At 44.4% G+C, this 27789-nt stretch overlaps 2 protein-coding genes across 2 annotated transcripts; both read left to right on the top strand.

The window, feature by feature from the left end:
* Positions 1–1221: 1221 nt before the first annotated feature.
* Positions 1222–12280, top strand: LOC137469678 (regucalcin). The gene is made up of 6 exons (XM_068182642.1): positions 1222–1398; positions 4221–4403; positions 5685–5900; positions 7362–7493; positions 11176–11330; positions 12065–12280. The coding sequence occupies exons 1-6, from the start codon at positions 1236–1238 to the stop codon at positions 12113–12115; spliced, it is 900 nt and encodes a 299-aa protein (XP_068038743.1). The 5' UTR covers positions 1222–1235; the 3' UTR covers positions 12116–12280.
* A 4978-nt stretch (positions 12281–17258) lies between these two features.
* LOC137469677 (regucalcin-like) lies at positions 17259–27537 on the top strand. The gene is made up of 7 exons (XM_068182641.1): positions 17259–17490; positions 20761–20929; positions 21373–21555; positions 22744–22959; positions 24454–24585; positions 25202–25356; positions 27087–27537. The coding sequence occupies exons 2-7, from the start codon at positions 20764–20766 to the stop codon at positions 27135–27137; spliced, it is 903 nt and encodes a 300-aa protein (XP_068038742.1). The 5' UTR covers positions 17259–17490; positions 20761–20763; the 3' UTR covers positions 27138–27537.
* The last annotated feature ends 252 nt before the right edge of the window (positions 27538–27789 follow it).

Raw genomic sequence — 27789 nt, 5'->3', positions numbered from 1 at the left:
TAAAATACCCTGCTGGATGCTGTGCGATCACTGGTGTGCAGTGCCCCTTGAATAATGGAGCTGCTACATAAGCCAGCTGGAAAGCAGCGTCTGGATGGGGAAGAGGCGAGCTTTGGAGCAGCTGAGTTAATTCTGCTTTGCAGGAACACAGCAGCAATAATCCAGCTTCTGCCTGCGTTGTGCTCCTGAGTTTCCAGGTGGAGACACACAAGGCATGGAGCAGTAGGACTGAAGCCACTGGGATGTCACTGGGGATCACCAACTCCAAGTCAAAGGCATTATGTCATGGGATGCTGAAGAGGAGACCTGGGATAAAAAAAGTACCACTGCTTTGAGACTTGAGGCCTGGGAGCTGTTAGTGGCCGCAGAGCTAAGCAGGCACAACAGACAACTGTATCTGCAAATTTTGTTGCCAGCTGCTTGCCCCATACCTTTGGAAGTTTTTGAGACTAAACAGTATGGGGAGTAAAAAAAGGAGAGGGCACGCTGAATGCCTGGGATACCTGGATAACCAAGGTGCTGCTGCAGGAGCTGTGAAGGATCCCCGGTGCTGGAAGTCAGAGCCAAGTCTCTGTGGCCACCAACACCAGAGCAAGAAGGCAGGGAGAAACCAGGCCTTTCGGGCATCAGCCTCTCGGGGGGCTGAGAAACTTGGCCACCGCAGTGGGAAAGAAAAGCTCTTCTCGCTCTCTTCCCTCCCTGCAGCTCCTGGAAGGGGGCCGCCGAGCCGCCGCCGCTCGGCCCGCCGCCTCCCGGTGCTGGCCCTGCAGGGAGAGGAGGATCCCGGCGGGGCGGGGGGCCCAGGGCCCGCCCTGCGGGGTGCCCAGGGCGCGGCCGGTCCCCTCTCCCGGCCCGCTATAAGGGCGGCGCCGGAGCGCTGGGAATAGCATCGGTGCGGCCGGGAATCGGTGCGGCCGGGGGGCGCGCTTCCTTCTTCTCATTAGTCACTGACTTGTGCTGCTGCTGCTCGTCTCCCGTGTTCACAGGCAGGTCGGCAGGCACAGGCACACGCCCGTGTGTGCATGGCTCGGCGGCACACACGCTGCGCCCCAGCAGCCGGGCGTGCGGGGGCGGGCCCGCGGCCGAGCGGCCTTTGCCTCCCTCCGCCCGCCTGCGCCCCGGTTTAATTTTCCCCCTCTCTTTTATTATTCCCCCTCCTATTTTTTTTTTTCCCCTTTTTTCTCCCCCGTTCCCTGTCGTTGCTCCCTCCCCGCAGGCCGTTCCCTCCGCAGGCCATGTCCTCTGTCAGCATCGAGTGCGTGGCCGAGGAGGGCTGCAGGATCGGCGAGTCGCCCGTGTGGGACGACAGGGAGGGCGCGCTGGTGTACGTGGACATCACGGGTAGGAAGGTGTGCCGCTGGAGCCCGCTCACCAGGCAAGCACAGGCCATTCCCGTGGGTAAGGAGCCGCTGGAAAACTCCTCTGTATGCGGGAGCTGCGTGCTGGGACTCGGGCTGTGCCCCTCGGCAGCCGCACGGTGCTCACATCTGGACACCTTTCCCTACGGCCTCGGTTTCCTCGGTCGCCAGCACACCGGGAGACACTAGATATAGACCAGACCTAGTCCTGAGGACTTTCCTTATGATTTTTTAGTACTGGGTTCTGTTTGATCTATTTCTGTTCCCTGTAAGTTGTCCTCAGCTCGCTCTCTTTTATTCATGCTTTGTCCCAGAGGTAAAGTTCTTCTCTTGGTGTCTGTAGTAGTTCTGATGTGAATGATCGATGCTCATAACATTTTCTGTATTGAAAGAAGATTTCCAATAATGCCTTAAGAAGATGATACTTTTTTAAGGTAGTGGTGTCACCAGCTAGAGTCTCAATGGTTCAAGTATATTTTCCAGAAAGGAAGAGATGTGTAAACTCACATTAAGAAAGGATTGCAGATTTACAGCTGGATGTGATAGAGTAAATATTTGTGCTGGGAGACAGCTCCTTAAGTGGTTTCAGTACAATTTATTATTTTCTCATGTTCAATAACACTTGGTGAAAATCAATTTTGCCTACCTATAAGCTGTTTGCATTATTCACTAGAAACTGATCTGGGCTTATCTGCCTTTCAAATTACTGTAGTTGCCAATTTCAAGATGAGAGAAGGCCTGATAGTGATTTTGGAAGTTTTGCTTCCAAAACTTCCAGATTTTGGGAAGTTTTGCTTCCCAAACTTCCTCTTAGCTTAGCTGAGGAAGTGTGCTTCTCCCTGCCTTTCCCCCAAACTGATCTACTCTCAAAAGTGTAGTCTTTTACTTGTGGCCTCTCTGGAGATATGGAAGGGAGAGCAGCAAAAGTAGCTCCTGATTTTCTTTTTTTAAAAATTGTTTCCTCTCTTTAGTAATAAAATAGTTATGATTAATAGCTGTGTCTTTGGGAATGCCACGATTAAAAGAAAAAAAAAAAAAACAACCCCAAACAACCAAAGAATGCCATGAGATTATAGTAGCGGGCTTCCAAAGTGGAAACTAAGAGAAATTATTCACTATTAAAGCTTTTAATAAGAGAGTTGCAACAACCCCATGCTTAGAAACAACTTCAAATGCCCTTTATAACTTCACAGGGGGAACACCATAGCTGCATAACTGGGCCTGGAGGCGAGACCTTATGGTCATTTTTCTCTTGGGTGCAAGATATTGCTGCAAATCAATCAGTTCCTGCAGATGCTGCTTCGACAAAGCCCTCTGGGTTCACAGCAGACTGAGCTGGGTGCGTGGGCTGAGGCACTCCTTGTGCTGGGTTTGTGCAGTGAACAGCAGGGTGGCTGTGTCCTCATGCACCCCTTTCCTCGGGGTGATTTGTCAGGAAGGAGCTGTTCTTGGGGCTGTAGGGGCACCTGGATATCCAACACCTCCAGTAGACAGCTGTGCTTGGGGTCTGCTTCCCCCAGGGTGGGAGGAATGCCCTGGGTGCTGCCCAGGAAGAAGGACTCTGCTAAGCCATGGCCCAGGCATTTTCCTGGGAGAGCAAAAGTAGACTTGCAATCCCACGCTCTGCTAGGAAAGCCCCTGCTGCTGATACAGGCAGAAAACCACTTTTATGAGCGTGCTCACTAGCAATCCGAAGAGCAGCAAAATTACTACAAGTGGCGGGTGCCACACAGGGCTGAGGGGACTCTGCTGTCCTCTGTGCGGGCATGGGAAGGAGTGGCACCCCAGTGTAAGTGAGCCCAGACCACCAGCAGCCTCAGCTGCTAGAGCTGAGCTTGCAGTCAGGTGTTCATCTCCAGTGCTGGGGGCAAATAGCATTTGGATTTCTGTCATGGTGGTACTGCTGCCCGGGCTGCAAAGGGACGGGGCATCCTGAGCCATGAGCAAACAGCTGGGAAGGAGCAGTTCCTCTTGTCAGCCGGCAGTGGCTGGTGGTGGTTATAAGTGGTCATGAAAGAATTACCTAATTATACCCCTGCGAAGCTATGAATACAAGAAATGTTTCAGTTTTAAATTACAAAATTAGTGATTAGTCCCATTTATAGAAAATACTAGGCCAGACTTGGTTGCCCTGCCTAAAGTTATTATTCCTCAGATAGTATCTGGTTGTAGGCTTTTACAGAAATGTTGTCTTTGCACTCACTGTTTTTTTTTTTTTACTAATTCCTTTATAATAACTTGTAATTAAGGTTTTATGTGTAATAGCTCAAGTGAGTGTAAACTAATCATGGAGCATTTACTAGTTTTCTGTTTTGTTTTAGCTCTTGGGAAGCTCTGCCACTCCTTGGTGTGTTTTTGGTGCTGCTGGAGGTTTGCTCAAGCAGCACAGCAGAGTGTGGTACGGGGGGGTGTCTCTCCTGCCCAGTGTGACCTGTCCCAGTGCAGAGATACTCTGCCTCCATCACTTCATGGCTCATTTACACAGGAGCTGTGCTAAATAAACACGGTTGCTCTAGAGCTCTTGTGACAATTGATTTTTCCCTTGGAGAGAGGAAAACCCACACAGTAAGCTATTGTAAAAAGCGTATGTTCCTGTCCCCCTTTTTATACTTTTTTTTTTCAATAAAGCACCTAGCACAACTAGTTACTGATAATGATTATAGCTCCTGGTAGCAGTGGTAATACTCAAGTTCACGTGACATAATCTGTTTCTATGTATTTAAACATCAGTTTTGGTGGTAGAAAAGTAGGTTGTTTCTCTTGCCTGTGGTTTTGCTGAGTTCAGTTGGCATGTCTAAAGTGGGCAGGAAAGAAATGTCTCTTCATAGCACATCTCACTTTTCAATTTCACCCTGTTTCCAGATGCTCCTGTGAGCTCCGTGGCTCTCCGGAAGTCTGGGGATTATGTCATCACCCTAGGAACCAGGTTTGCTGCTTTGAAATGGAAAGAGGAGCTGGTAACCACCATTACTCAAGTAGACAAGGATAAAGCAAATACCCGATTCAATGATGGGAAGGTGGATCCTGCAGGGAGGTATTTTGCAGGTATGCTGCAGTCTCTTTCTTCCCTCTGTGCTTGCTGGGTTTTGGTGATAAGATGCAATGATCAGTTGTAGATGCAGCGAGTTTTCCTTCGTAGTTACATGGTGGGGATTTGTTTTTTGTTTTCTTCAAACAGATCTTAAATCCATTTACAAATTTGTTTGTATCACCTGGGCACAATGTAATCTGGACTATTTTGTTAAAAAAAGGCTGACTACTCGGAGCCTGCCTAGTTTAAGATACTGGCCTTGCCTCTTTCCTGTCAGCTGCTTGTTTTCAATACTGGAAGGGTGCCAGTAGAAAATACTTTTCCAGTGGGAAGTTTATTATATTGTGTGGTTTGTTCTCTGTAGCTCAGAATATTATTTCTAAAAACTAAGGGACTATTCATCCTGGAGATGAGAAGGCTCAGGCGATTGCACCTGTACGTATAAGTACCTGACGGGGGAGGGAGTAAAAGAGTTGGAGACCAGGCTCTGCCCAGTGATGCCCCCTGAAAGACCGGAAGGAGTGGGCACAAACTGAAACTCAGCCAATTCTGTATGAACATAAGAAAACTCTTTTGCTGAGGATGACCAGACAGTGGAACAGGTTGTCCAGAGAGAGTGTGGAGTCTTGATCCATGGAGATCTTCAATGCCCAACACTGATGGGAGGAACCTGTGGTGTCCAACCCTGCTCTGAGCAGGGGGGGATCCTGGATGATGTCCAGAGGTGCCCTCCAGCCTCAGCTGTGATGCTGTCCTCCTGATTCCTAAAACACCATTCTGTGCTGCTGTGTCATTCAGTCCTGAGACCTACCTTAACCTGCATTTACCCAGCCTCTCAAGAGCCAGTCTCAGCTGTCAGCTTCAACCTGTAAAGATGAGATTTGCTTTAAAAGAGGCTTTAGTTTAAGACTCATTCTGAGGGAGGAGGTCATTTTTTTCCACTCTCTCAGCTCTACAAGGCATTAAGATTTATTGTAAGTTAAATGCTGGCCACACCTGTCTTAGAATATGAATGACTGAATAAAACATTTTGCAGGAATTATGCTGCACACCATTTCTGCTGCAGAAATATTCAACAAAAGAGCAAAGGCTGTGTTCTGCCACCTTCTGCTGAAAGCAAGCACTTTGGTAGTCCGCCTTTTTCTTTTGCTTTTAACTCAGTTTCTTCCTCAAATTTCAGAAGCCCCCCCTTCTGCGCTGGCAGTGTGATCACCACTGTAGTGAGAGGCTGCCCCCAAACCTGGAGAAGAGTCCATTTGCTCTGAACCTGCTTTTTCCCCTTTGGCTCTGCACAGGTACAATGGCAGAGGAGATTCGTCCTGCCGTGCTGGAGAGACACCAGGGCTCTCTGTACACGCTCTTCCCCGACCTCTCGGTGGTGAAACACTTTGACCAGGTGGACATTTCTAATGGACTGGACTGGTCGCTGGATCACAGAACCTTCTTTTACATTGACAGCTTGTCCTACTCAGTGGATGCCTTTGATTATGACCTCCAAACAGGAAAAATTGGTATGAGTGGTTGTATCCTAAAATAATTGTTTGTGCCTAAAGATTGTGATGTTTGTTTCTGCTCTGGTTCTACACAGAGATGATCAGAGCTTTGGGGGATGAACAGAAGCCATATTAACCTCTGTCTGCGCCTGCGTAGGCTCCTGGCTCAAACCAGTCAGGGTCGTTTGGTAGTACTATAAAGTATTTAAATTGGCAGTTTGAGTAGTAATCTGTACTACTGTTACTAAACACAAGGCATATCTGATCTTGAAGTAAAAAGGACAAAGTGTATCTCATCTGACTCTTCCTGTGGCTGCGTGTTTCTTGTTACTGGCAGCACAAAGTGACAGCAAGCTTGTAGTCTTGCACAAAACCTCTGCCAGCTTCTCTCGATACTTTTTCACTCTTCATCCTGTTTTGTTTTTTAAAACACAAGCTACTAAAGGAAGACTCTGCAGAAAGAGCAGGGCAACAATGGTAGCAGTAACTCAAAGCTTCCTTCGTTAATTTTAAACAAAACAAAGCCTTAAGGGCTTCTACAAGCTTGGGCAAAAGAAAAATTCTGGTGACTTGGACTAGTAGTTTGCTTTTGAGTACGAGGGCTGCAGTATTTTGCTTTAAAAGAACCCAGCCAATTTGATGTTTAGTTTTAAAACTCCGAATTTAAAGTAATTTTGGATGTAGGACCTTCTCCTAATGTCTCTCTGCTATAGCTTTCAACTGAATTTTTCCCTAGGAAATAGGGTACTTCTCTCTCACTCATTCTCGCTCGCTCTCCTGTGGGCAGTCTGACAATCCCCAGCAGCAAAAAGGAAACTCATTAGAAAGATTGCTGCATATGAGAAACATTGAAGTTGTCAAAGCATAAAATAAACAGTGTTGGAAAGTTGGGTTTAATTTTCTTTAATAATAGTGGATAAAAGTTCAGATAGAGTTGTTTGTTTTTTGGTCAATAGTATGCCTTTGAAATTGATGCTTTACCTGCCCCCCCTCCCCCCAACTCTGTGTTTATGTAAGCTCTCAGTTTGTAGAGCTGAAGGTCAGTTTTGTGTTGAAACAGTGATTATTGGCACGTTCCAGCAAACTGTTTGAAAAGTCTCCAGCTGGAGCAACCCATACTTGAAATTATTCAAACTGCTTTTAAAGCAAGTAATTAATTTTATGAATGTATCTTACATTAATTTATTCCGTTATTAATTTAATATTGTAAGTAGGGAACACGAGTGGTGCACTAGAAGTGAATGCCAGAAAGAAGGATTATACTTCCAATGGATAGAAACTGATTCACAGGCTTTCATGCTGAGAAACAGCTGTCTCGGGAAACAAACAGGGCAGCAGACACAATCAATTTCTTTCATGGGAAAAAAACTCAGGGCCTCAGCACAGCTTTTGAAAATAATAGTACAAATAACTCTGCTGGGCTGTGACTGATAAAAATTTTAACAAATGTCTCAGTTCTGTGGTTTTTCTATGCTGCAGGCAACCGTAGGAGTGTATACAAACTGGAAAAAGAGGAGAGCATTCCTGATGGGATGTGCATTGACACAGAAGGCAAACTCTGGGTGGCTTGTTACGATGGTGGGAGAGTGATTCGCCTTGACCCTGAGACAGGTAAGTCCTTGCAAAGATGGACTGGAATTTTGTGTTAAACAAAACAAAACAAAACAAAAAAACCAAAAGAAGAAATAAAAACAAAGAGTGAGGGCTGGGGTTTTTTCACCTCACAGAAATGGTGTATCTGCTTTTTTTAAAAAACTGTGCTTTTTTTTTTTTTTTTTTTGCTTTTTATTATAATTTCAAACAATTTTATATCCCTGCTCTCAAAAATTACCTTTGTAAATATGTCTCCTTTGTTCCCAGCATCTGTTGTGTTAGAAAAGATAAAGTCACTAAGGAGACCGTCATTCTGCTTGTGAATTAAGTTAGCATCCTCTTGCATCCTCCAAAATTAAGACTAGTGTTTATCTCATTGATAAATGGGAAAGATGGCTTAAACCATTTTTGAGTCTTGTTTCTTCAGCTTAGTGTATTCTTTTGGGCAGCCTGCTGGATTTTATTACAAGTCCCACGGGATGCTGATGCCAGCAACATCTTTTTTATTGTTGGAAGTTACTTGCACGATCAATTATGCAATGAAATAATTAAAAAATGTTTCATGAATTCCACAGCATTTTATCATTCCCACAGTAATGTCTTGGGTGTGCCCATTGTCTGAGTCTGTTGTTCATTGCTGCTCTCATTTGGACTCTAGTGATGTGCCAGGGATGATTTACTCTGGGTAGAAAACACATGTAAAGCCCTTAAGGGAAACTGAACCACAGTGGCTGCAAGCGGCCGATGGGTGAGAATGGGAGCATGATTTTGTCAGATCCCAGAGAGCACAAGTTTGCATCAGGCAGCAGAAGAGCAGCTGCAGTGGGATGCATCCGGAGCCTAGCAGAAGGCTTGGGGTTTTGCGGGACTGCGGATTCAGGGACGCCAGTGCCTTGTGTGCAGCATGCAGCAGATCCTGGCACATGTGCTTCTGATTGTGCTGGAAACCTCTGCTTGAGGCTCAGGCTGTGCTCTCCCCCTCTCCTTTTGATCTGTACCCATCCAAAGTCTTGCCAACCTGTAGGACTTCTCCAGTTCTGCAGAGTCTACACCCCAGCTCTAGGAGAAGGAAGCTCCAGTTGGGCGATGCCAGCAATGCTGGGACTTGTTTCTGGACCCACATCCTCTCACTCTGGTGGGCAGAGCACTCCTTGGTGACATCCACCAGCCCTCTGAATACCCTCCTGGGGTAGTCCATTCAGTAGATTCAATAATTTTTCCTCTCTGGTTCACTGTTTCTACCTTTTTCCTGCCTGGCCTTTTTTTTTTTCTTTCTCCTTGACCTTTTTTTTTTTTCCCCTTTCTTTTTTGGCTTATTTTCCTTTTCCTTCTCCCTTTTGGAGTTGTTTTTATATGGGAAAGCTAGAAGGAATAGTGTCCAGAAGCAGATGTGTAGGGATAGCAAGTGAGCAAGTGTATTGATGGTAGAGTACATATCCCTAATGCACTCCCAGTCTTGAACTATGCTCACAGATGGATGAGGTACTGATGTGTTGGTAGGACATTTCTCAGTGTACTTCTCTTTCATGAACCTGCTCTGTCTCCCCCTCGCCCATGTCATTGCACCTGCAGAGAACAGTGTTGTGAAGTTTCACAGGGTAAGTATCCATGTCAAAAAAAGCCACCTTTTTTTGTGACTGTCTCATGCTTACCTGCCCTCTCATGCTATCATTTTGAAATACCTGCAATCTGCAGTTTGCTGAATTCTGAATGGACTGTTAATTATTTAGGAAGATAACCCAGTCAGGTTTGAAGAGAATTCTGTGAAAGCCTCTCTTAATGCACAATAGCCATTAAGTGTGGCTTGAATGTCTGTCAGCCTGTTGCAGATACATCCACCGATAAAGAGCTCATCTGAAGCACATGAGGGATTTTCAGGTTTCAGTGATAACAAAGCCTGGACTTTGTTTTTAGGGCAATGGGACCAGGAAACTTGTTTGTTTGGCATCTTTCCTAAGCGAAGGTTTTGAGGTTCAGGGTGAAGCAGCTTTTCAGGTCTAGGCTTCTTTGGCAGAGATGGCTGCTGCCTTTAGATTGAGGATGTGCTACAGGGAGAGGCTAATGGCTGATCCCAGGGGGTTTACAAAGGACTCAAGAGATGCCTAACTTACATTTACCAAGTCTTCTGGTCACTTAGTGACTTGATAGTTTTATTCTTTAAATTGGAATCCTAGAACCATTAAGGCTGGAAAAGACCTCCAAAGTCATGTAGTCAAACCATCAACCAGCACTGCCAAGTCTACCCCTAAATCATGTCTTTAAGTACCACATCTACATGGTTTTTAAATACTTTCAGGGATGATGATTCCACTGCTTCCCTGGACAGCCTGTTTCAATGCTTGACAACCCTTTCAGTGAAGAAATTTTTCCTAATGTCCAATGTAAACTGCAAATAAATATTTTATAGTTCTTCCCAATGATTGTTTTTAATATCCTTTGATTTTTATAGTGTCAGAAAGATTTGCTATATTTGTCTCTTCTATAGAGACCAAGCACAGAGTATAACTTCAGATAGATTGTAGAGCATCCAGGTGCAGATTTTCTTGAAACTCCAGGGAGACATCTCAGGGCTTTGTAAATTATATATCTTCCAGGCTGTTATCCACTGAGAGCACTCTATAACTGCAACCAGGGTCTATCCCCTTCTCTTTGGGGCTCATGCCTCTTTTCCTACAGTCCATGTTTTTTTCCTTTTGAATGCCCTTCCCACTCATCTTCTCCCAGTCTTGGTGTCAGTCAATTTCTAGGGTTCCCAGCATCAAATTTACTTTCCTGCTATTTCAACACATCACTAAAGTTAATTACTGTAAGGGGACCAGGCCCTTTATGCATGCAATTGGGAGGACAGAGAAGTTACACATTTTGTAAGGAAATTCATGTGCTTTAGCCTATTTCTAGAAAGAGAAATTCACTTGTAGGTACATAAGATAGGCATAATGGGAATAGGCTATTATTGCCCAGGATTAGCAGAAATTTTGGAAAAATCTGCTGCAAGATGTCTCGACAGCCTTCTGGTTAGGGCTAGAGGCAATCTGTTCACTACCATCATTAAGACCATTGTTACTTGTTGGCATAATGAATGCGTAGTGTTATTTATGGTAGCGCTAGTTTTTTATAAACATCGGACATGTCCCATGATCCCTATTTTATGCAAGCTTGATTTGAAAGACTGTTGAAATGTCAGGAAAAACTTCTAGGAATTAATCTTCCTTAACCGCAGGCAGTAGAGGTGTAGCAGGAGGTACGCCTCTGTAACGCTGCACGAGGTCTGCTCGCTCCAGGCTGCCTTTGTAGTTAAAAGTAGAAAAGTCAGCAGGTCTAGGGCGTGATTCATGTGACCTGTTTTAGAGAGGAATTCTATCCCATTTCCATTGGCTCCACCGACAGCCTAGATGATGAGCTCAGATACGTATTTGTGCTGTGGATGTTAGCGTTTAATTAGAGGACAAGCTGGGATTGAAGTGGGATTTGTCGGTGACACCTGAAACTGAAACTTGTCAAATGATACATCATCAACAGCAGGGTTCACAGAAGTCTGGTTTCTCCCTGTCATGGTGCTCATCAGTCAGGATGGGACCTACCCCAGGCCTGGTTCTCACTTTTGCAGAACATTGGCTCCACAACAGTTATTTGCAATAATTTGTTTAAATTTCTTGTTCTAAGTAGACAAACAAGAAACATCATGCATATTTTCCTCCAGGAAAAAGACTCCAGACTGTGAAACTTCCCGTAGACAAAACAACTTCCTGCTGTTTTGGAGGAAAGGATTATTCAGAAATGTTTGTGACTTCTGCCAGTGATGGAATGGATAAAGAATGGCTTTCACGGCAACCGCAGGCTGGTGGGATTTTCAAGGTGCATAATACTTTCTCCTTTCATTTTAGAAGGCAGTTGTTTCACTTCTGATTTTTTTCAGGTAGCAAAACTCCAGTTGGCAGTGGTGGAAAGCTGGAAAAAGACAGTTGTTAGAACGCTGGTCATATATGTTAAGCTGTTGTTTGTATTTTTTGTTCCTGTTGCAGAAAGTTAAACACATTTAGAGATTGGAAGATACTTTGGGGTTTAAACTTCATGCCAATGCTGATAGTGCAAATTTTCTGTGCAATCATATCTTTGTATTTCTCCCTTTCCCAACACTGTTTACGTTTTCTATTTATGGAAAAGATGGGTAAATACTTACATGTCTAAATCAGTGGCAGATAAAAGCATCTGCTTTTATTTACTTTCTAGTTAATTATCACAAAGTTAACTCTTCAAAAAATTGTTCCACTGGGATTTGTTTTAAAGCCCTGTTCTTTGTGTTTGCATGCTGAAGGTTACATTGTGAACTGCAGAATTAAGGCTTAGCGGTATCTGAGAGAAGAGGCTTTTGGGGAACGGACTCTGGCCTGTGATTACTGAGCTTTAGAGAAAGAGCATGCATTGAAATTCCAGTCTGTGATGAGCTGATGTGTGCAAAATATAGTAGGATGTCAAGCTGGAGAACACAGTCCTTTTCTAAATTAAAGCATGTCTAGTTGTGTAAGGAAACCAAGAGTCTAATAATGGTGAATTATCACTCTATTTTTTTTTTCTCTGTGTTTTAACAGATAACAGGACTGGGGGTGAAAGGAGTTCCACCGTATCCATTTGCAGGTTAAATACACTCTTCAGAATGGATTAGAGAGGGCTGACATAAGCAAGACAAGTCTGAAGGTCTTATTCTGGTGTTCAGCATCTTTTGCTTGGAAACTATAACACCATTATAATATTTCATCAGGAAAGGATGAAAAACTACTGAAATACATGGAATATTTTAAAACTGATCTTTTTTTTCCCTTTAAACTTACTTGAAAGATATGATGGTACTTTTTCTGCTGTGCTAAAAAGATTCTCATCCTAATAAGCCACTGTTGTAATTCTATTTCATGATTAAATAATATTTTAATATATTTTTATTGAGTATTCTTCTGTCTCATTTGCAACTTACACTATATTGTTTGACTGATTAAAGTAGTTGTACTGTCTCTTTTACGTATTTTCAAAGTTCCTCATAAAATGCCCTTTGGTGGTCTTACCACTGTTTTAACTGTAAGTTTGTCCTATGATGTTCTCAACAACTGAAATATTAATACTTCTCACTGCATCTGCAGCTTCCTTCTAACAGGCCTCAGCTGTGGCTGTGCTTAAATTAACTCTGGCTGGAACTTACCACGATCTCTCCATGTTGCTCATTTGGTTAAATATAAACCCAAAATTTTGGAGCCAAGAACCATATCCTTTTCTATACTTTGAAGATCTTGACCTGTTCTGGGGACGTCCACGATGACAGGAAATTGGGCGTTCTTGTCTGTTTGTGCCTAAAGCACAACCTGCACATACTGCCTCCAGAACCAGCCTCCCCCAGAGTACAGAGAGGCAAGGCAGGCCCACATCCCCAAAAAGCCACTGCTTTTACAAATGTGAAGGAAAGGGAAGATCTATAGCAATTTCTTCACACTACCTGTTGTGAATGAAAACTCACTCAACTGGATTGCATTTTTTGCGTTTAACTTCAGGCCTCTGTGTGCTGCAACAACTGTGACGTATCTCAGTTGGATTTTAAACTTCAGATTTTTGCTCTTGGAATGCTACATGTTTCCATGTTAGTGCACCTCCATCTGCAGGTGGAATAGTGTGTCCCCATCCTGCTGTGTGAGGGTAACCCACCAAGTGGCTGCCAAGCAAGCCTATGGCAGTGCATTTTCTCTCCAGGTAGCTCCAAGAATCAGCACATAATGGTTTCCCATTTCTGCAGGCTTGTTGCAGTTAGTTTCTGGTGGATCATCTTGTGTTGGCTGTGCCCTCCAGTGTGCAGTGGATGACTCAGCTGCCCACCAAGGCCTCGGTGCTGCTTTGATCCAAGGGTTGAAAGGTTATTTTGTGCACATTGCTGTTTCCCCACTTTAAATCATGCAGGGATCTGTCTTGGCAGCTGGGAAAAAAAGGAGATTTAAGCAGCCCAACTTCAGTGTGGATGAGCTTGAGGCAGTGAAGGAAGCTGGGCCTTGTTGTTTGGAGTGTCCACATCCTCCATTTATTTTGTGCTACAAGGCAATCTAAAGGCACAATCTAAAATCTACTCAAGGCACAGTATTGAGAAAGCTTGAGTTGAGGGAGATGGTGAATGTGGCAAGTTTAGGGCTCTGATCTCGCTAAAGTCACAAACCTGGTGATACCTGCAGCTCTGGAACCCGCTGTTGGGCAGCTGTGGTTGATCACTAGTGGAGATCCAGACATGCAGCAGAAAATAAGTGGGCATAAACACAGATAAGCTCCCTCTGCCATTGCTGTTGAGGTTTTGTACCTGTGCTTACCCTCACACCACCGCACTGGCAGTAGGGTGATTGCCAGCACAACAACAAAAAGAAGGCTGATCTTCTTTATGTTGTTGCCGCATTAGAAAAGTAAGAGCAATAGCTTGTACAGGCATGAAAAACTGAGTCCAAGATTAGTTTATCAGAGCTGGCCAGGAGGCACCCATGAAACGCAGGGAGGAGGACATGGCTGCTGGAGCCCCTCTTCCTCCATGCTGTGCATGGGTGGCACTGGGCAAAAGTCCGAATAACATGTTTTCTTTGTATGTGTGAGAGCAGGGGCAGGTAAAATAAGTTGCTGCAGACATTTTACAAATGAATGCCACCTCCCCCTTCAGTAAAAGCACTTATTTGGCTTTGCTGCACAGGTCTCGTGGGCTTCACATGAGCAGGAAGAGCCAACTCTGCCAGGAGAGTTGCATTTTTAATGCTGCCGAAATGCCCTGGGAGCGCGTCTCAGCGCAGCCTCCAGTGCAGAGGCTGGAGCTGCTTCCCGCGCCCCAGCCCCGAGGAGCCCAAACTGGTGCTGCTGGCATATTTTGACTTGAGTCCCATGACAGAGTGCTGGATCTGGCAAACTGGAGCTGAGCCGTTGCCGGTTCTCTGAATTAGGAAGTCTTCCTGACTTTTGTTTAATCCCTTGCTTATTAATGGCGCTCACCTCTTTGATCAAAGATCAGCACTGATTTCAATTAGGGTTGAGCAAGAACCCAGTGACAGGAAAGGCTGTATCAGGAGGAGCAGCTGCTGAGCCCTGAAGGGTTTCTTCATCCTCATGACCAAAATCTATAGTCATAGGTGAAGCGTAGTTGTTCCCAACCAAGCTGGGGAAAGCTCTTATAATCCTTTGCTGGCAAAATAGCTCTGCTGAAATTAAAGCAGGCGGCACTGACTGCCTGGGGAGCTCCAGTTCTTCCCATCTTGAGCACAAGGGAGGGACCAGGCCCTTCCTACAAAAGGGCGAAGCCACAAAAAGATAAGCTTTGGCTTCACTTTTGGACAGCACTGTCAAGTGGGATATTGCTCGGGTGAGTAGCTATACCTGTATCTGCCTGGGGTTTTTAATACCTGTGTCTTTGTTATCTCTGCCTGAGAGGAGGAGAGATCTCCTTCTGGAGGATAGGGAGACAGCTGCAAATGTGCATAAAAACTTTAAGAGATCAGGACAACCAAGTAACAAGCAAAGTTGAGTGTCTAGAGCAATGAATGATGGGATGGACCCTCAAGGGGAATGAGTAACACAAGTATATTTTGTGGAGTTATGGGGAAAAAATGGGAAGTGATGGATTTACTAAATATTTGCAAAGCCACAAGAACAAATTCTGAGCTACTATCTGAGCCTTTGGGGAACAGAAGACAAGCACAATTATTGAAATACCACATTATGTGGTGTGATAATGCCTTGGTGTTCTCCTGTCTACTCTATGTTGATAAAAACTACGGACTACAAAAAGAAGTGGGTAAGAGTTGCATCAGAGGACACCAAAGCAGTGGGAGAGAGGAAGCCACACCAGAAGGAGACAAGTGGTTGGGTATCAGCCAGGGGAACAGGAGTGTGTGGCTGCCTTTGGCCAACTTCACTGGAAACTTCTGCTTTGCAATGCAGCAACATTAGAAACAAGCAAAGTGCATGTCAAGGCCAGGCTCTTTTATGTTGTGGAAACAATTAAAAGAAAAGCTGGCTGGCTAGCGAATACATGCACCTGCTACTGCTGAGCTGCACCACTCATCAACAACACCCACAAAAACTTTGAGATGTGTCTCTTCCTAAAGTGACCAACCTCTGGAAAGGCAGATGTGGGATGTTGAAATGGCAGAGTGGGAGATGTGGTAATTGTGTTGGTAGCCTGGAATTGGTCGGGGTAGGAATAAAAGATGGTGCAAAATGTGGCAGGGGCATTCCCAGAGCATTTGCAGCCACACGAATAAATTAGAGAGACATGTTCTGGTATAATTTTCCCACTGCTGTCCTTCCTGCACCACCGATAATCCAGCATCCAAACTGCTCACCCAGAAAGCTGCATGTTCGGTGTTTTCAGTTGCAGCAAGGTGAATTCTTCATCCCTCTGCCTCACTTGGTTTTACATTGCTGCAGCCTGTGATGGGGAAGTCAAGTCACCAGAAGTGAACAACTGTGTGGGAAACATGATTTTCTCCTCCAAAATTCATTTAGAGAAAATGCTTTGGGAAATATTTTGCAGAAAACAAGATAACTTATATTTTTCAATTTTTTTTTTAGGTGAAAATTAATTTTCAGTGAAAATTATCATAAGCCAGAATTTTCCTTTTGAATATGTTTTACAGCTGAAAATACTGTGAAATACATGCATATTGTTCTAATTGAACCTCCCTTTGAAGTTATCACTAGTTTATAAAAGAGAAAGCAGAGAGTAACATGATCATTTTTCTGAGAGCAAGCAGAGACTGAGGGTTTGTGCTGAGATGAGATGGAGCCATTGGAAGCCAAGGAAATCTCAGCAGGGTTCTCAAGGCACCCAGAATACTTTGTCTGTAATACAGTGATTGTGGAAGGAGTCTGACTTGGAAATATTACTGGCTTTTTCCCTAAAAATGTTTGAATTTGTCTCTGTCTTAGGGCTGTAATTTTTTAATCTCTGAATGCGGATTGATGGTGACTATGGTAGGATAGTACGTCTATCTTGTCTACTTGCTTATCAGGGAAAGATGTTCATCCTGTGAATCATTTGAACATCAAATTACAAAGTTCAATAAAGTCTTTAATGAATAAAGAAATGCACTGTTCCTGCATGCTGGACTGAGGCCGATTTCTCCCAAGTGCCTTCTGCCCTTGTTGAGTGTGGCCCTGTCACCAAAACTCTGGTGGTCGCTCTGGCTCACTGCCCAGCTTGGTGTCTGTCCCCATGGCAAGCCTGCCTTGTCCCCGCCTTGCTGGTCCTGCCATCACCTACCTCTGCTGAGCAGGGCTGGGTGGGAGAAGGCACTTGGCGTCTTCCACCTGTGCCCCCTACAGACAAATAAAGAAGGCAAATGCCAAGGAAAGAAGAAAATAAAAGCCAGGCAAGACATGGCCATCCTGCAGCATCCACGGCAATTGCTGAGACTCCCTGGTAAAAGTCCTTCCCTGTGTGTGCTACAGGCAGCAGCTCGGAGCTTTTTGCCAAAGTGGGATCAGGCTTTGCATGCTTGAGGTGAGGAGCCCTGTGACTTCACACACAAGAAGGTTGTGGCACGGCTGGGAGTCGGAGCCAAGTCTTAAAGATGATAATAAGCCTTAATCACAACAATATTTTTTTCCTTATCGGAGTACTACAAAACCCTCCCTCGCATCTTTCATTAACCTTCCCTTTTCAGCACCCTAAATTTTGGAAGACTGGGCTAGCCCTTGGGGCGACTGAATGGTGCAACGCCTCAGTTTCCCTCTCGCACTCTCGTGACACGAGAAAAATACTGAGCAAGGATTTTTCTCTATCACATGTCCTGCTGCTGGCACTGCAAACCAGACCATTCAGAAAGGCTTTGGTCCCTGCCTCATTCATGTGACTGCTGACTGAATACAAAATGTAAAGGGTTACCTGCTCCATGCAGATAACATCAACTGGTGCACATTTTTAACCGTCGCTGAAAACAGCAGCCAGTTTCATTGGACCAGTGCTGGAAAAGAGTCACCAAGCCAGGTCTTGCAATATTTTCCTCAGCAGGTGCGTTGGTGTGATGAACTGCAGAGTTTCGCATAGGTGTCCTCCAGCTTGGTAAAGATATTCACCTGTTTGACTGAGGGGAAAAGGGTTCTTAAAATTCTTTGGTTTATGCAGATGGTTGCTTGACTGTACATTAAAAATTTTAGCTGTCCGTCTGCTTATTTGAAGGTTCAGTTTGACATTAAAAATGAAATTATGTGTGTTTGCACGGGAAGGAGACAGGGAAAGAAACAGGAAAAAAAAAAACAAAAACTTTTAAGGCCAGTCATTCATTTGTATTTTACCTCTCTCTTTTTAGGGTACTGAAATGACCCTGAATCATTCTGTGCAGATGATTTGAAAAGGAATGTGGGCAGAGGTCTAGAAAGGCTATTTTCAAACGCCTGCCAGAGAGAGGATTTAGTTTCTAGAGCAGACAGGATGTTTTTACATTCATTTTTTATTCCTAACAGGAAAATTTTCTTATGGTCTCCAAGTTCTGGTAACTTTTACCAGTTAGACAGTTTAGCAGTTTAACTTGGAAAATGTTTCAGTGCCACCTGTCCATCCCTTGTGTGCGAGTCCAGGAGGCTACGAAGCCAATGAAATGTTGGAAAGAGGATATAGGCAGGGTGATTGCGATGCTTTTTTCTGCAGGGATTTTGCTTTGGGAGAATACAGATTGGTGATTTTTTCTTGGAATTTCTCATCTTTCCTTGCATGCTCATCTCTGATGGGTCAGTGCTGTACCAAGCAGGGTGCAAGGTGCCACAGATAAAAGTGCCCAGGTGGCAGGATGCCTGGAGAGTGATTATGCTGTGATATTTTGAAACAGGTTTTTGGGGGTCATTTCCTCATTTTTTCCCTCTGAGATGCTGTATTTGGTGAAATGTTACTGCTGCATTGCTCCATGGGGTGTCAGCAGGGAGGGCATGGCAGGAAAGGGGGGACAGGGACTGGATAGGACCAGGGCTGAGTCCCTCACAGCTTGTGGGGACTCTTTTGGAGGGCAATGCTGCCACTTAGGGTTGGATGGTCCTTCCTGTAAAAAGCCTCCATTTTCAGCTGCTTGTAAAAATTAGTGAAACCTCAGCTAGCAAAACACAGACCTTCCCTTCTAATTGCCCTCTTGTTAAAAACAGGGAGGGGTGATGATGATTTGAGCCACAATATTCACCGGTATGGAAACCTCCACAGCTGGAGTGACACACAGGAGTTATTTCTTTGGCAGGGGGGAAGGATGCCGTGGCTGAACGTGCAGTCAGGGAAGGTGGGTGTGCACTGAGGGCCCATGAGACAGAGCAGGTCTCTGCAGCATCGCTGGGGGAACAGGAGAGGGGGAAGCAGGCAGCTGGTGCAAGCAGGATGGTTTCTCCCCTGCCTAAGCCTTGTGAAACAGCTGGCAATGGTGTGATTGTGTTCTCCTCATGTGGCGTGTGGGATGGGTCTGTGAATCAGTATTTCACCACGGCTTATCTGCCAGGCCCCTGCTTGGGTGTTGCAGAAGTTGGACAAGGGGAATGTAAATGAAACAGGAGCTGGTGGGAAAAGAAAGGTTTAATAAGGCTCGGTTGGGTCAATGAGGCAGCTGACAAGACAACTGCAGATCTGGAGGCTTTCTGCCTCTGCAGGAGCCACACTGCTGCCGGGCTGCTGCCGAACGCTTGTTTTCCCACGGGGGTGAGAACAGCTCTGTGCTTTCCAGACCATGATACAATTAAGTCAGCATTGTGTCTCCAAGCCTTGAGTCCCACATATGGCAGCCACATGACACAAAGCTTTAACCCACAAGAAACTCACTCCTCCAGCTCAAGCATTGTTTAACAGGTTTCTGGAGGTTAACACTTGGCATTTTGCTGTGTATCTTCGTTTACGCTTTAGATGTGATTTGCCTGCGTGGAACAGCTTGCTGCCCAGCCTCATGTGGCCAGTGTATTTTGGAAGGGAGAAGAATCTATTTGATAGATGCGTTGTTTGAAACTTACCTTAGTGGTGTGACTCATTGCAGGAAAGATCCCATGTCCCTCAGCCCTGGCATTTGCACTCACAGTGATTGACTGGCTCTTCCCACGTATTTTGAAGTGCATTAATGCTAATTAATTATCTGTAAACCTTATCGCCAGCTCACCTACTAGGAAACAATACCCACTTGGAGACAGTAATCCCTAGGACTGATGTTATGTCAGGGCTTGGCTGCCTCCCAAGAATTATCTCCCAATCTGTGGAAAAAATGTGCTGAGGCCAGTGGGTGCAGCAGTGGAGGCGGCTCCATTAGGGGTGACTGAGGCAGTGAGTGGGCCTCTTTCTTTTGTAAGAGCTGGAATGGTGGAGGTTATTGCTCACTTCCCACCCCACAGCAAGGTCAGGGCAGGCACGGGGATCCGTGTTTTAGAGGACATCATTGGGTACTGATGGTACTGAGGACACAAAACTGATGGGATGTGCACCACGTGTGGGTGTCAACCAGCTGTGTCAAGCGGCTGATGTCCCTGAGAGCGCCCTGATGCAATGGGGACGGGGTAGCCAGGGCATGAACAACTTCTGGCAGAAGCAGGCATACAGAATGGGAGCTCCACTGGTGGCTTTGGCCCACCAAGCAGCAACTGGGGTAATTGCACCCCACAGCCTGGCATTGGGAAAAATTCGGAGTGTGCAGCAGGGGCTGGAGATGAAGTTGGGGCACTGAAGGGACTGATGAAGAGGAAATGCTTAGCGGGAAAACAAAACAGTAGAATTTCAAAGGCAGGAGCCTTCCTCAGTATTTGCATATTCTCACTGACTTGGTGTGGGAACAGGCATTTGTTGTGCAGTGGCCTCTGTGGCAAAGTGGAGTCGGTGCTGTGAGTGTGTGAATGTCTTCCTGTGGAGGAAGTCAATGCGCCTGTGTTAAATAGGGCAGAGCCTTGATTTTCCACATAAAGATTGATCCGCCACTCATTGGTGCTGCTGCCTTCTGATCCCTCCTTGTGGTCTGGGGGACCCTTAGGATCACGGATCCCCAGACAGCAGCTTGGTTCCAGCTTAGGGCCATAGCCCCAGCACTCCTGTGCCTGGAGACAGGTGCCTCATCAGCAGCTGTGGTTTAGGAAAGTCTGGGTAAGGAGGAGCTTTGGCACCTCAAGCTCAGTTCCAGCCATGAGGCCATGGAAATGTCATAAGAACCTCCTGAATTACTTTTTCATGTGGGATTTGGAGTGCTTTGCTATTTACAATCTCTGTTTTTCAATATTGTAGGCATGAAAAAATTAACATAAGAGCTTTTAATTACATCCATTATTAACTTCCCCCTAGATCATGTCTTCCTCCATCAAAATCGAGTCTGTTGTGAAGGAGAAGAACCGGATGGGAGAGTGCCCAGTCTGGGAAGAAAGGGAGAATGCACTTGTCTACGTAGACATCAACTCACAGAAAGTTTGCCGCTGGAGCCCAGTCACCAATGAGGTGCAGAGCGTGTCTGTGGGTAAGAGTCCATACTCGCTGCTTCATCCTGGGACTCTTCTCTGTCTGTCCCATCCACCCCTCCTGTAGGAGTCCTGCAGGTTGGTGGTCTCTCTTACTTTCCATGGGACCTCACACCCTGTCTTCCCACAATGTGTTGTTGAGCACAGTGTGGCCTAAGCCAGCTGAGCAGAGAGGACCATGCACGTGTTGCCCCTGATAAGCCTAAATGGGAATGCTTGTTTCATTTGGGACCTGCAGAGGAAAAGGTACAGTCCTAATGGCTGTGCCATCCTAGAAGGTGGAAAAATCCATGGAACATAGAGCCAGTGAGATGTGCTAACAGTCCCAGGGGAGAAGGATCTCACCATCAGCTCAGCCATTGCCAGCCAGGGATGTCCCTCAGTGAGGGCTAAGTGATGGCCCCAGAGCTACCCTTCATCTTCTGCTCTCTCTCACCCACAGATGCCCGTGTCGGCTCAGTGGGTCTGCGGCAGTGTGGGGGCTATGTCATCGCCCTGGGGACCAGGTTTGCCTTCCTGGACTGGGACACCCAGGCAGTCACCACCATCCTCGAGCTTGAGCAAGATAAACCCAACAACAGGTTCAATGATGGGAAAGTGGATCCAAAGGGGAGGTTTTTTGCTGGTAAGTTCCTGGCAGAAATTTTCCCTGGAGCAAAGGGAAACTAATTATAGTGTATTTTATATAAGGAATTTTTTATTTATTCCCTGTCTTGTGAATGCTCTGCTTGGTTACTGCCCAGTGGAGGAGGACAAGGGACTCTACATCTTCTGACCTAGATAAGGACAGATGCTGTTGACAAGGGCCATCTGACAGGAAAGCTCTCCTACTTTGTGGATGGCATTATTCAAACAACTTCCTTAATGGAAAAGTCAGTGAAGGACTCATGTAGGTGGGATTTTTTTTCAGGAGATGTAGAGAAGGATGCAACTTCTAGAGCAGAACATGAGCTGCAGCTTGCACCCTTTATGTGCAGCCTCTCCTGGTTAGCCTGTGAAAAACAAGAATGTGCCTCCTGAAGGCAAGAAGGAGGTTTAGGTTGTACATTGTGTAAAAGGTCTTCACCCACAGGGTGGTCAGGCACTGGAACAAGCTCCCCAGGGAAGCGGTCATGGCACGAAGCCTTGACGGAGTTCAAGAATTGTTTGAACAATACTCTCAGGCACATGGTGTGCACCTGTATTTTAATGGTCACAGCCCATTTAAATCATGAAATAGCCTACAAAGAGCAACAACAAAACCAGCATGTGATTGATGCCTGCCTGCATCTCAACTTCTGCTGTGAGGTCTTTGGTGTCTATGACTTAAACCTCATGGCAATGCAGAAACATTCTTTCATTGGCCAGGATCTGCTCTGTGGGAGGCAGCTGCCCCTGATCTGCTCCTTTTACTCTTTCTCATCAATCTGACAGAACCTATTAGTCCCTTTCACCATAGGATTGCAGAATCGTAGAATCATAGAATGGTTTGGGTTGGAAGGGACCCTTAAGACCATCTAGTCCCAACCTCTCTGCCATGGGCAAAGTCACCTTCCACTACACCAGGTTGCTCAAAGCTCCATCCGATCCGGCCTTGAACACTTCCAAGCGTGCGGCATCCATAACGTCTCCTGGCAACCAGTTCCCATGCCTCACCACCCTCACAGCAAAGAATTTCTTCCTAAAAATATTTTCTTTTTAGGAAGAAAAGAAAAAAAAAATCACAATCCTGTGATTCTCTTTAGGACCTCTCGGTAACACTTAGAGGAGATTTTTGATCAAACACAAGGAGCAAGCTTCTACTTTCTAACCAGTTCTCCCACTTCCATTTCAGGTACGATGGCTGAGGAGACAGCACCAGGGGTCCGAGCGAGGCGGCAAGGAGCTCTCTATACCCTCTTCCCTGACCATTCAGTAATAAAACAGCTAGACCAGTTGGACATCTCCAATGGTCTGGACTGGTCCCTGGACCACAGGACCTTCTTTCACATCGACAGCCTGTCATACGCTGTCCATGCCTTCAGCTACGATGTGCACACTGGAAAGATTGGTACACATGCTTTTAAAATTGGTTTGGTTTAATTAATTTAAATTAATTAAATTTAATTAGTGCTTTTAAATAGCACTACTAGTTGACAAGTAGTGCTACCGAGCTGTCTGCAGCAAGACTTGGGCCTGTGAGATGCAGTGATTTATTTGATAGATCTCATATCTTTTGGTTACAACTTGTCAGCTGGCTGACTGTGATATTTCTCAAATTTAGTTACTCACCAGGTGTATTTAGTGAACAAACCTTTGACAGTCTTTCAGCTTACTTTTATCTGGAGAGATGGCTCATACTTAGACCTGTTCAAAGAGTTGCAGGGAAGATGCCATTTACACTGCAGAATGAGAAAGAACTTTTAGGATGGTATTTATTATTGGGTGCCATCTACTGGAATTACTTTGATTGTGCTAGCTCCACAAACACAAGTGGAGAACATGCATGTATGCATTTTGCAGAAAGGCATTCAGATGATCAAGCTGTCATTGTGACAGAGGTTTCCCAACTTCCTATCCATTTTATGGATAAACATTTTTTATTGCATCTGCAAGGAAATACATTTAAGTGTAAGCAAAATGGATCTAACCTAATTTCAAAACGCTTTGAAATATTTTCATGCTTTATCAGCCTGATATACTCCAGAGGAATTTAAATGACTGAACTGCCTTTGTACTTTAAAGAGTGCAGACTTTGGGTAATCACAGATGAAAATCACACAAAGTAGTTGCATTCACTCAGATTTCATTTTGTTGAGAACGTCTCTTTCTACAAGATTATATGATATAAGATTTCAAGAGAGGATATAATGCAACATTTCCCCCTGCAAATATAAAAAAGTAACAGGTTTGAGCTTCCTAGGCTTGGCCTTTTGTTCATAACTGTCTATTTTTGGGTAGTGTAATGACCAGAAGGTGCTGGGTGGGTCAGAGCAGGTGATCTGCAACCCATGGGCCCTGCTCCATGGACCAGACGTGCTTACCAACATATCTGCACTGCGTCCCCGACCATGAGTTCGTGTCCAGGTTTAATCACAACTGGTTGCTTGGTCATTAAAAAGTAAAGTTTTTGGTCTTTATCTAGGAGATCATGCTTATCAGTATGTTTAAACCCAGGTAATTATTTATGTGACATATCCAGGCTGCCATGACCAATAAAAGTCCAGGAAAAGTTACTGCACTTGCAGCAGTTGTGTTGTGGCAGGCAGCAGGTGGATTACAAGAGACATAGGGGCATTTTGTTCTCTTCTCTTGGTAAAATAACAGGAACACTAATTTGGTACAATCCCAGACTGAGATGGCTGTGCTGGGGACTTGTCTCTGCCAGGCTCAATTAGGCTTTTAACACATCTGCACAATGCAGGTGTGATGTACTTTTTGCAGCATGTCTTTCTCACAGAAAATGAACGTAGCTGTTTGCAAGAGCACGGAAGAGATTAGACTGGGATCTGATACAGAATGGGTAGCAGCCCACATAGCATCAGCTTTGTAACTCTTCCTGCAGCCTGCCCCAAGCTTTTGTACCATCTGGAAAAGGAGGAGCAAATGCCTGATGGGATGTGCATAGACGCAGAAGGGAAGCTCTGGGTGGCCTGTATTGATGGTGGCAGAGTCATTCGCATAGACCCAGAGACAGGTAAGGCCTCCACCAGTTTGTGCACATAAATGTGAGGGGAATGGCAGCAGGAGGAATGGTTTGAAGGGGAGATAAGGTGAAAAGTATTGCCCATTTCTGCCCCATGGGTTGCCAAGAGCATCGCTGGCTCGGGCTCTGATCATGTAAAGAATGCAGCTCCCTGAGCTGCCTCCCAGTGTCAGGTACCCCTGCTCCCATCGTTGGCTGATGAACTGCACACTCTTCTTAACAATACCACTATCAAAAAAACCCCACAAAATACTGCATATCAAATTTCTCAGTGTTGAAATTTTTAATTGGAAAATGCTTTAAGGAACAACATCCATCCCATCCCAGGTGTCCCTGCCCTTCCTGACCTCACACACAGTACTGCTTTGTTTTGAGAAAAGGAAACGAAGCCACGCAGACGTGGGGGAGAGCCTGAAAAATAGTTAGAAATGAGCCAGATGAAATAATTTGATTTCCCTACAAACTGTGCTTTAGGATATGTCTCTGTCTGAAGGGGAGGTGCTTTCTGAGTAAATGTCACATCTGTACCATGTGTACTGACAGTACATTCATAATTACATACTTCCTAAAAAATGAACATTAGAAAACAATTGCACATTTTTCCCAGGAAAAAGAATCCAAACTGTGAGGCTGCCTACTCCAAGGATCACCTCTTGCTGCTTTGGTGGAAAAGACTACTCAGAAATGTATGTTACTTCTGCATATGATGGGCTGGACGAGGCCACCTTAGCCAAGGAACCTCATGCAGGAGAGATTTTCAAGGTGAGCAGATTTTATTTCTTTCTTTCTGTACATCAGACCTGCCAAGCCTCACGTTCTGAGAGCGAGGTGGCCCCAGCTGCCCTTGCCCATCCCACTCACCTCATGAGCTGCTCCAGGTGCATAACTTGTCCCCAGCCAGGCCCAGCTGCTTTTGTAGAGCTGCTCATGCACTTGGAAAGAAGAGGTGGAGAAATTACAAGTTTTAGTGTTAGCTGGGTTGGCCAAAGTTGGCTGGTCAGGATCTGAAGGCAGTGAATGGGTATGGATCTGCCATATGGATAATGTATTCTGTAATAAACTGCAAGGAACTGCTTTTATCTTTTACTATAATTAAATAACTTTTGGAAATCTCATTCTCTTACTTCTCAGTTTTTAATTGTGCCTGGAAATCTAAATGCTTACAGAACATATTTCTCCTTTTAAAATTAAATGTTTAAATTTATGAAGGCAAAATTTTGCATCTCAGTCTGAAAACTTTTAGGATTTTTTTTGTCTGTTAAAAATTGTGAGGATTTGAAGGAATTTTGAATGAGTTAGAAATGGAATTTCTGAGTTGTTTAGATGATGTGATTGATTTTTTTAAGTTTCTATATATGCAGGAAGGGTGAGTTTGGCTCACATCTTCACCACATGGTTTAGAAGGTCACGAGACTTTTAGTTATAACATCTTTTATGGATTTATTAACTAATAAAACACTGTTAACAAGGATATTTATGTTTTTGATTTAATCTTCAAATATTTCATCTTATGGATTCATGTTACAGTGTAAGCTTTCTTAGCTAATCATGTTATGATATATAAATCTATAATACTGTACTCTAAAACTCTAAACTTTCCTCTACTTAGCTTAACGTGTCTCTACTTTGAACTATAAATCCACATTCTCACTTCTAGCCCTTAAGTTTGGAAACCTTTTCTAAGGTCTCAAATAAAATTCAGTGTTTAATTCTAAGCTTTAGCTTACAGGCCTAAAGTTCTGAGAATTCCCTACATTTCAGATTCCAACAAAAAATGCTACTTTTTAAAAAAATATTTTTGTCTGGGGCTCTTGAATATGAAACTTGTTTTTCTCTTAATTTTTTTCCCCACTCCATTAGCAAAAAGCACATCAGGAGAATAAAATGCAGTTCTTACTCAGCAATTGCCATCAACTCAAACCAAATCTTTTATCAGTTTGGCCACAGGATGAAGATATGTTACAGGAGGGATGGAGATCTATTCTGGGATCTGGGACACTCCTGTTGAAAGCAGTGCTTAGAGCAGATATCTCATGGCTGAGACCTGATACATTCAAGCAGCACAGTTTAGAAGCCCACAGGAGGATTAAATAAGCCTCTATTTGGTTTTGTTCTTGAGTTCTCCAGTTCCACAAGGGACTTGGTGTTTTCCAAACTAACATTTTTCTTGCATGGGCAAGGCGTGTTAAAAAATACTATGAATTGTTTTGTAGATAAGGAGTACATGCCAGGGCCACAGATAACGTTTAAATTAGCAAAATTATGGAGTAGTGCTTGATAATCTTAGTGATCTTAAAGAGTTTGGAAGAACTCCAGGTAATGACTCCTTCTGGGCTCCTCTTGAAGCAGGGGACCCTCCACATAGTAGTCTATGCATACTAGTCTAGTTGCTGTGATATTTCTCTACAATGTTTGAATGTTTTCATTATACTCAGTTGGAGATTTATCTGTTTCCTTTCTTTTATCACTTAATTTTTAATTTTTTAAAACAGATAACAGGCCTGGGTGTGAAAGGGATCCCACAGAATTTCTATGCTGCTTGAACCTTGACACTAAAGAGCAAAGAAGAAATGATTCCATCTTGTAGTAAATCTGACTGGAAGAAGTCAAACGAACTACAGAATTTATTTGTGTGAAGATTTCTAAGCCCACATTTGTGAATGTGCTTGTTTGGAGTTGAAGATAGTTCTTTTTCTGTGGGCCTGTGGCTTGATGCAATAGGTTAGAGAGGTAAAGTTAATCTGTGTTACACCTTGGTAGCTTTTGTGACTTTCCATAAACCTCTAAATGCTCAAGTGTAGTTTCAATGAACTTTCTGATGACCAGCTCTGGATTTTCAAGTCTGTGCAGTTCCCAAAGCAGAATCTGACTCCTCGTGTTACAGTGATGCACCAGCAACGAAACGGCAGATTTTAATAAACATTTTAAGAGTGGTGTCTTGAACTGGACTGTTCCTCTGCTGCAGATTCCCCTGAGGTTTTTTTTTTTTTTTTTTTTTTTTTTTTTTTTTTTTTTTTTTTTTTTCTTTAATGATAAAACTTATTTGTAGTATCCAGGTTCCATTTTTACATCCTCATTAACCTTTTTGCAGGCTGTCCTGTCTTTATGACACCACTTAGGCTGCTGAAAATAAACTATGCGACTACATTTAAAGAAATGCTTACAGATGTTTTTTCTCTGCATTCAGGTGTTACC

This window comes from Anomalospiza imberbis, chromosome 2 (genome assembly GCF_031753505.1).
Source record: "Anomalospiza imberbis isolate Cuckoo-Finch-1a 21T00152 chromosome 2, ASM3175350v1, whole genome shotgun sequence".
In the NCBI taxonomy this organism is placed as follows: Eukaryota; Metazoa; Chordata; class Aves; order Passeriformes; family Viduidae; genus Anomalospiza; species Anomalospiza imberbis.
Note: the sequence above shows the minus strand (reverse complement) of the source record. Positions and strands in the feature narration are given on the sequence as shown.

What these genes read in the sequence shown, in the direction of transcription:
- LOC137469677 (XM_068182641.1), top strand. Translation starts at nt 20,764, where the DNA reads ATGTCTTCCTCCATCAAAATCGAGTCTGTTGTGAAGGAGAAGAACCGG. An exon ending in GGTGCAGAGCGTGTCTGTGG is followed by an intron (nt 20,930 to 21,372) that starts GTAAGAGTCCAT and finishes TCTCACCCACAG; the next exon opens with ATGCCCGTGTCGGCTCAGTG. An exon ending in AAAGGGGAGGTTTTTTGCTG is followed by an intron (nt 21,556 to 22,743) that starts GTAAGTTCCTGG and finishes CTTCCATTTCAG; the next exon opens with GTACGATGGCTGAGGAGACA.
- LOC137469678 (XM_068182642.1), top strand. Translation starts at nt 1,236, where the DNA reads ATGTCCTCTGTCAGCATCGAGTGCGTGGCCGAGGAGGGCTGCAGGATC. An exon ending in TGCAGGGAGGTATTTTGCAG is followed by an intron (nt 4,404 to 5,684) that starts GTATGCTGCAGT and finishes GGCTCTGCACAG; the next exon opens with GTACAATGGCAGAGGAGATT. An exon ending in AGGCTGGTGGGATTTTCAAG is followed by an intron (nt 11,331 to 12,064) that starts GTGCATAATACT and finishes GTGTTTTAACAG; the next exon opens with ATAACAGGACTGGGGGTGAA.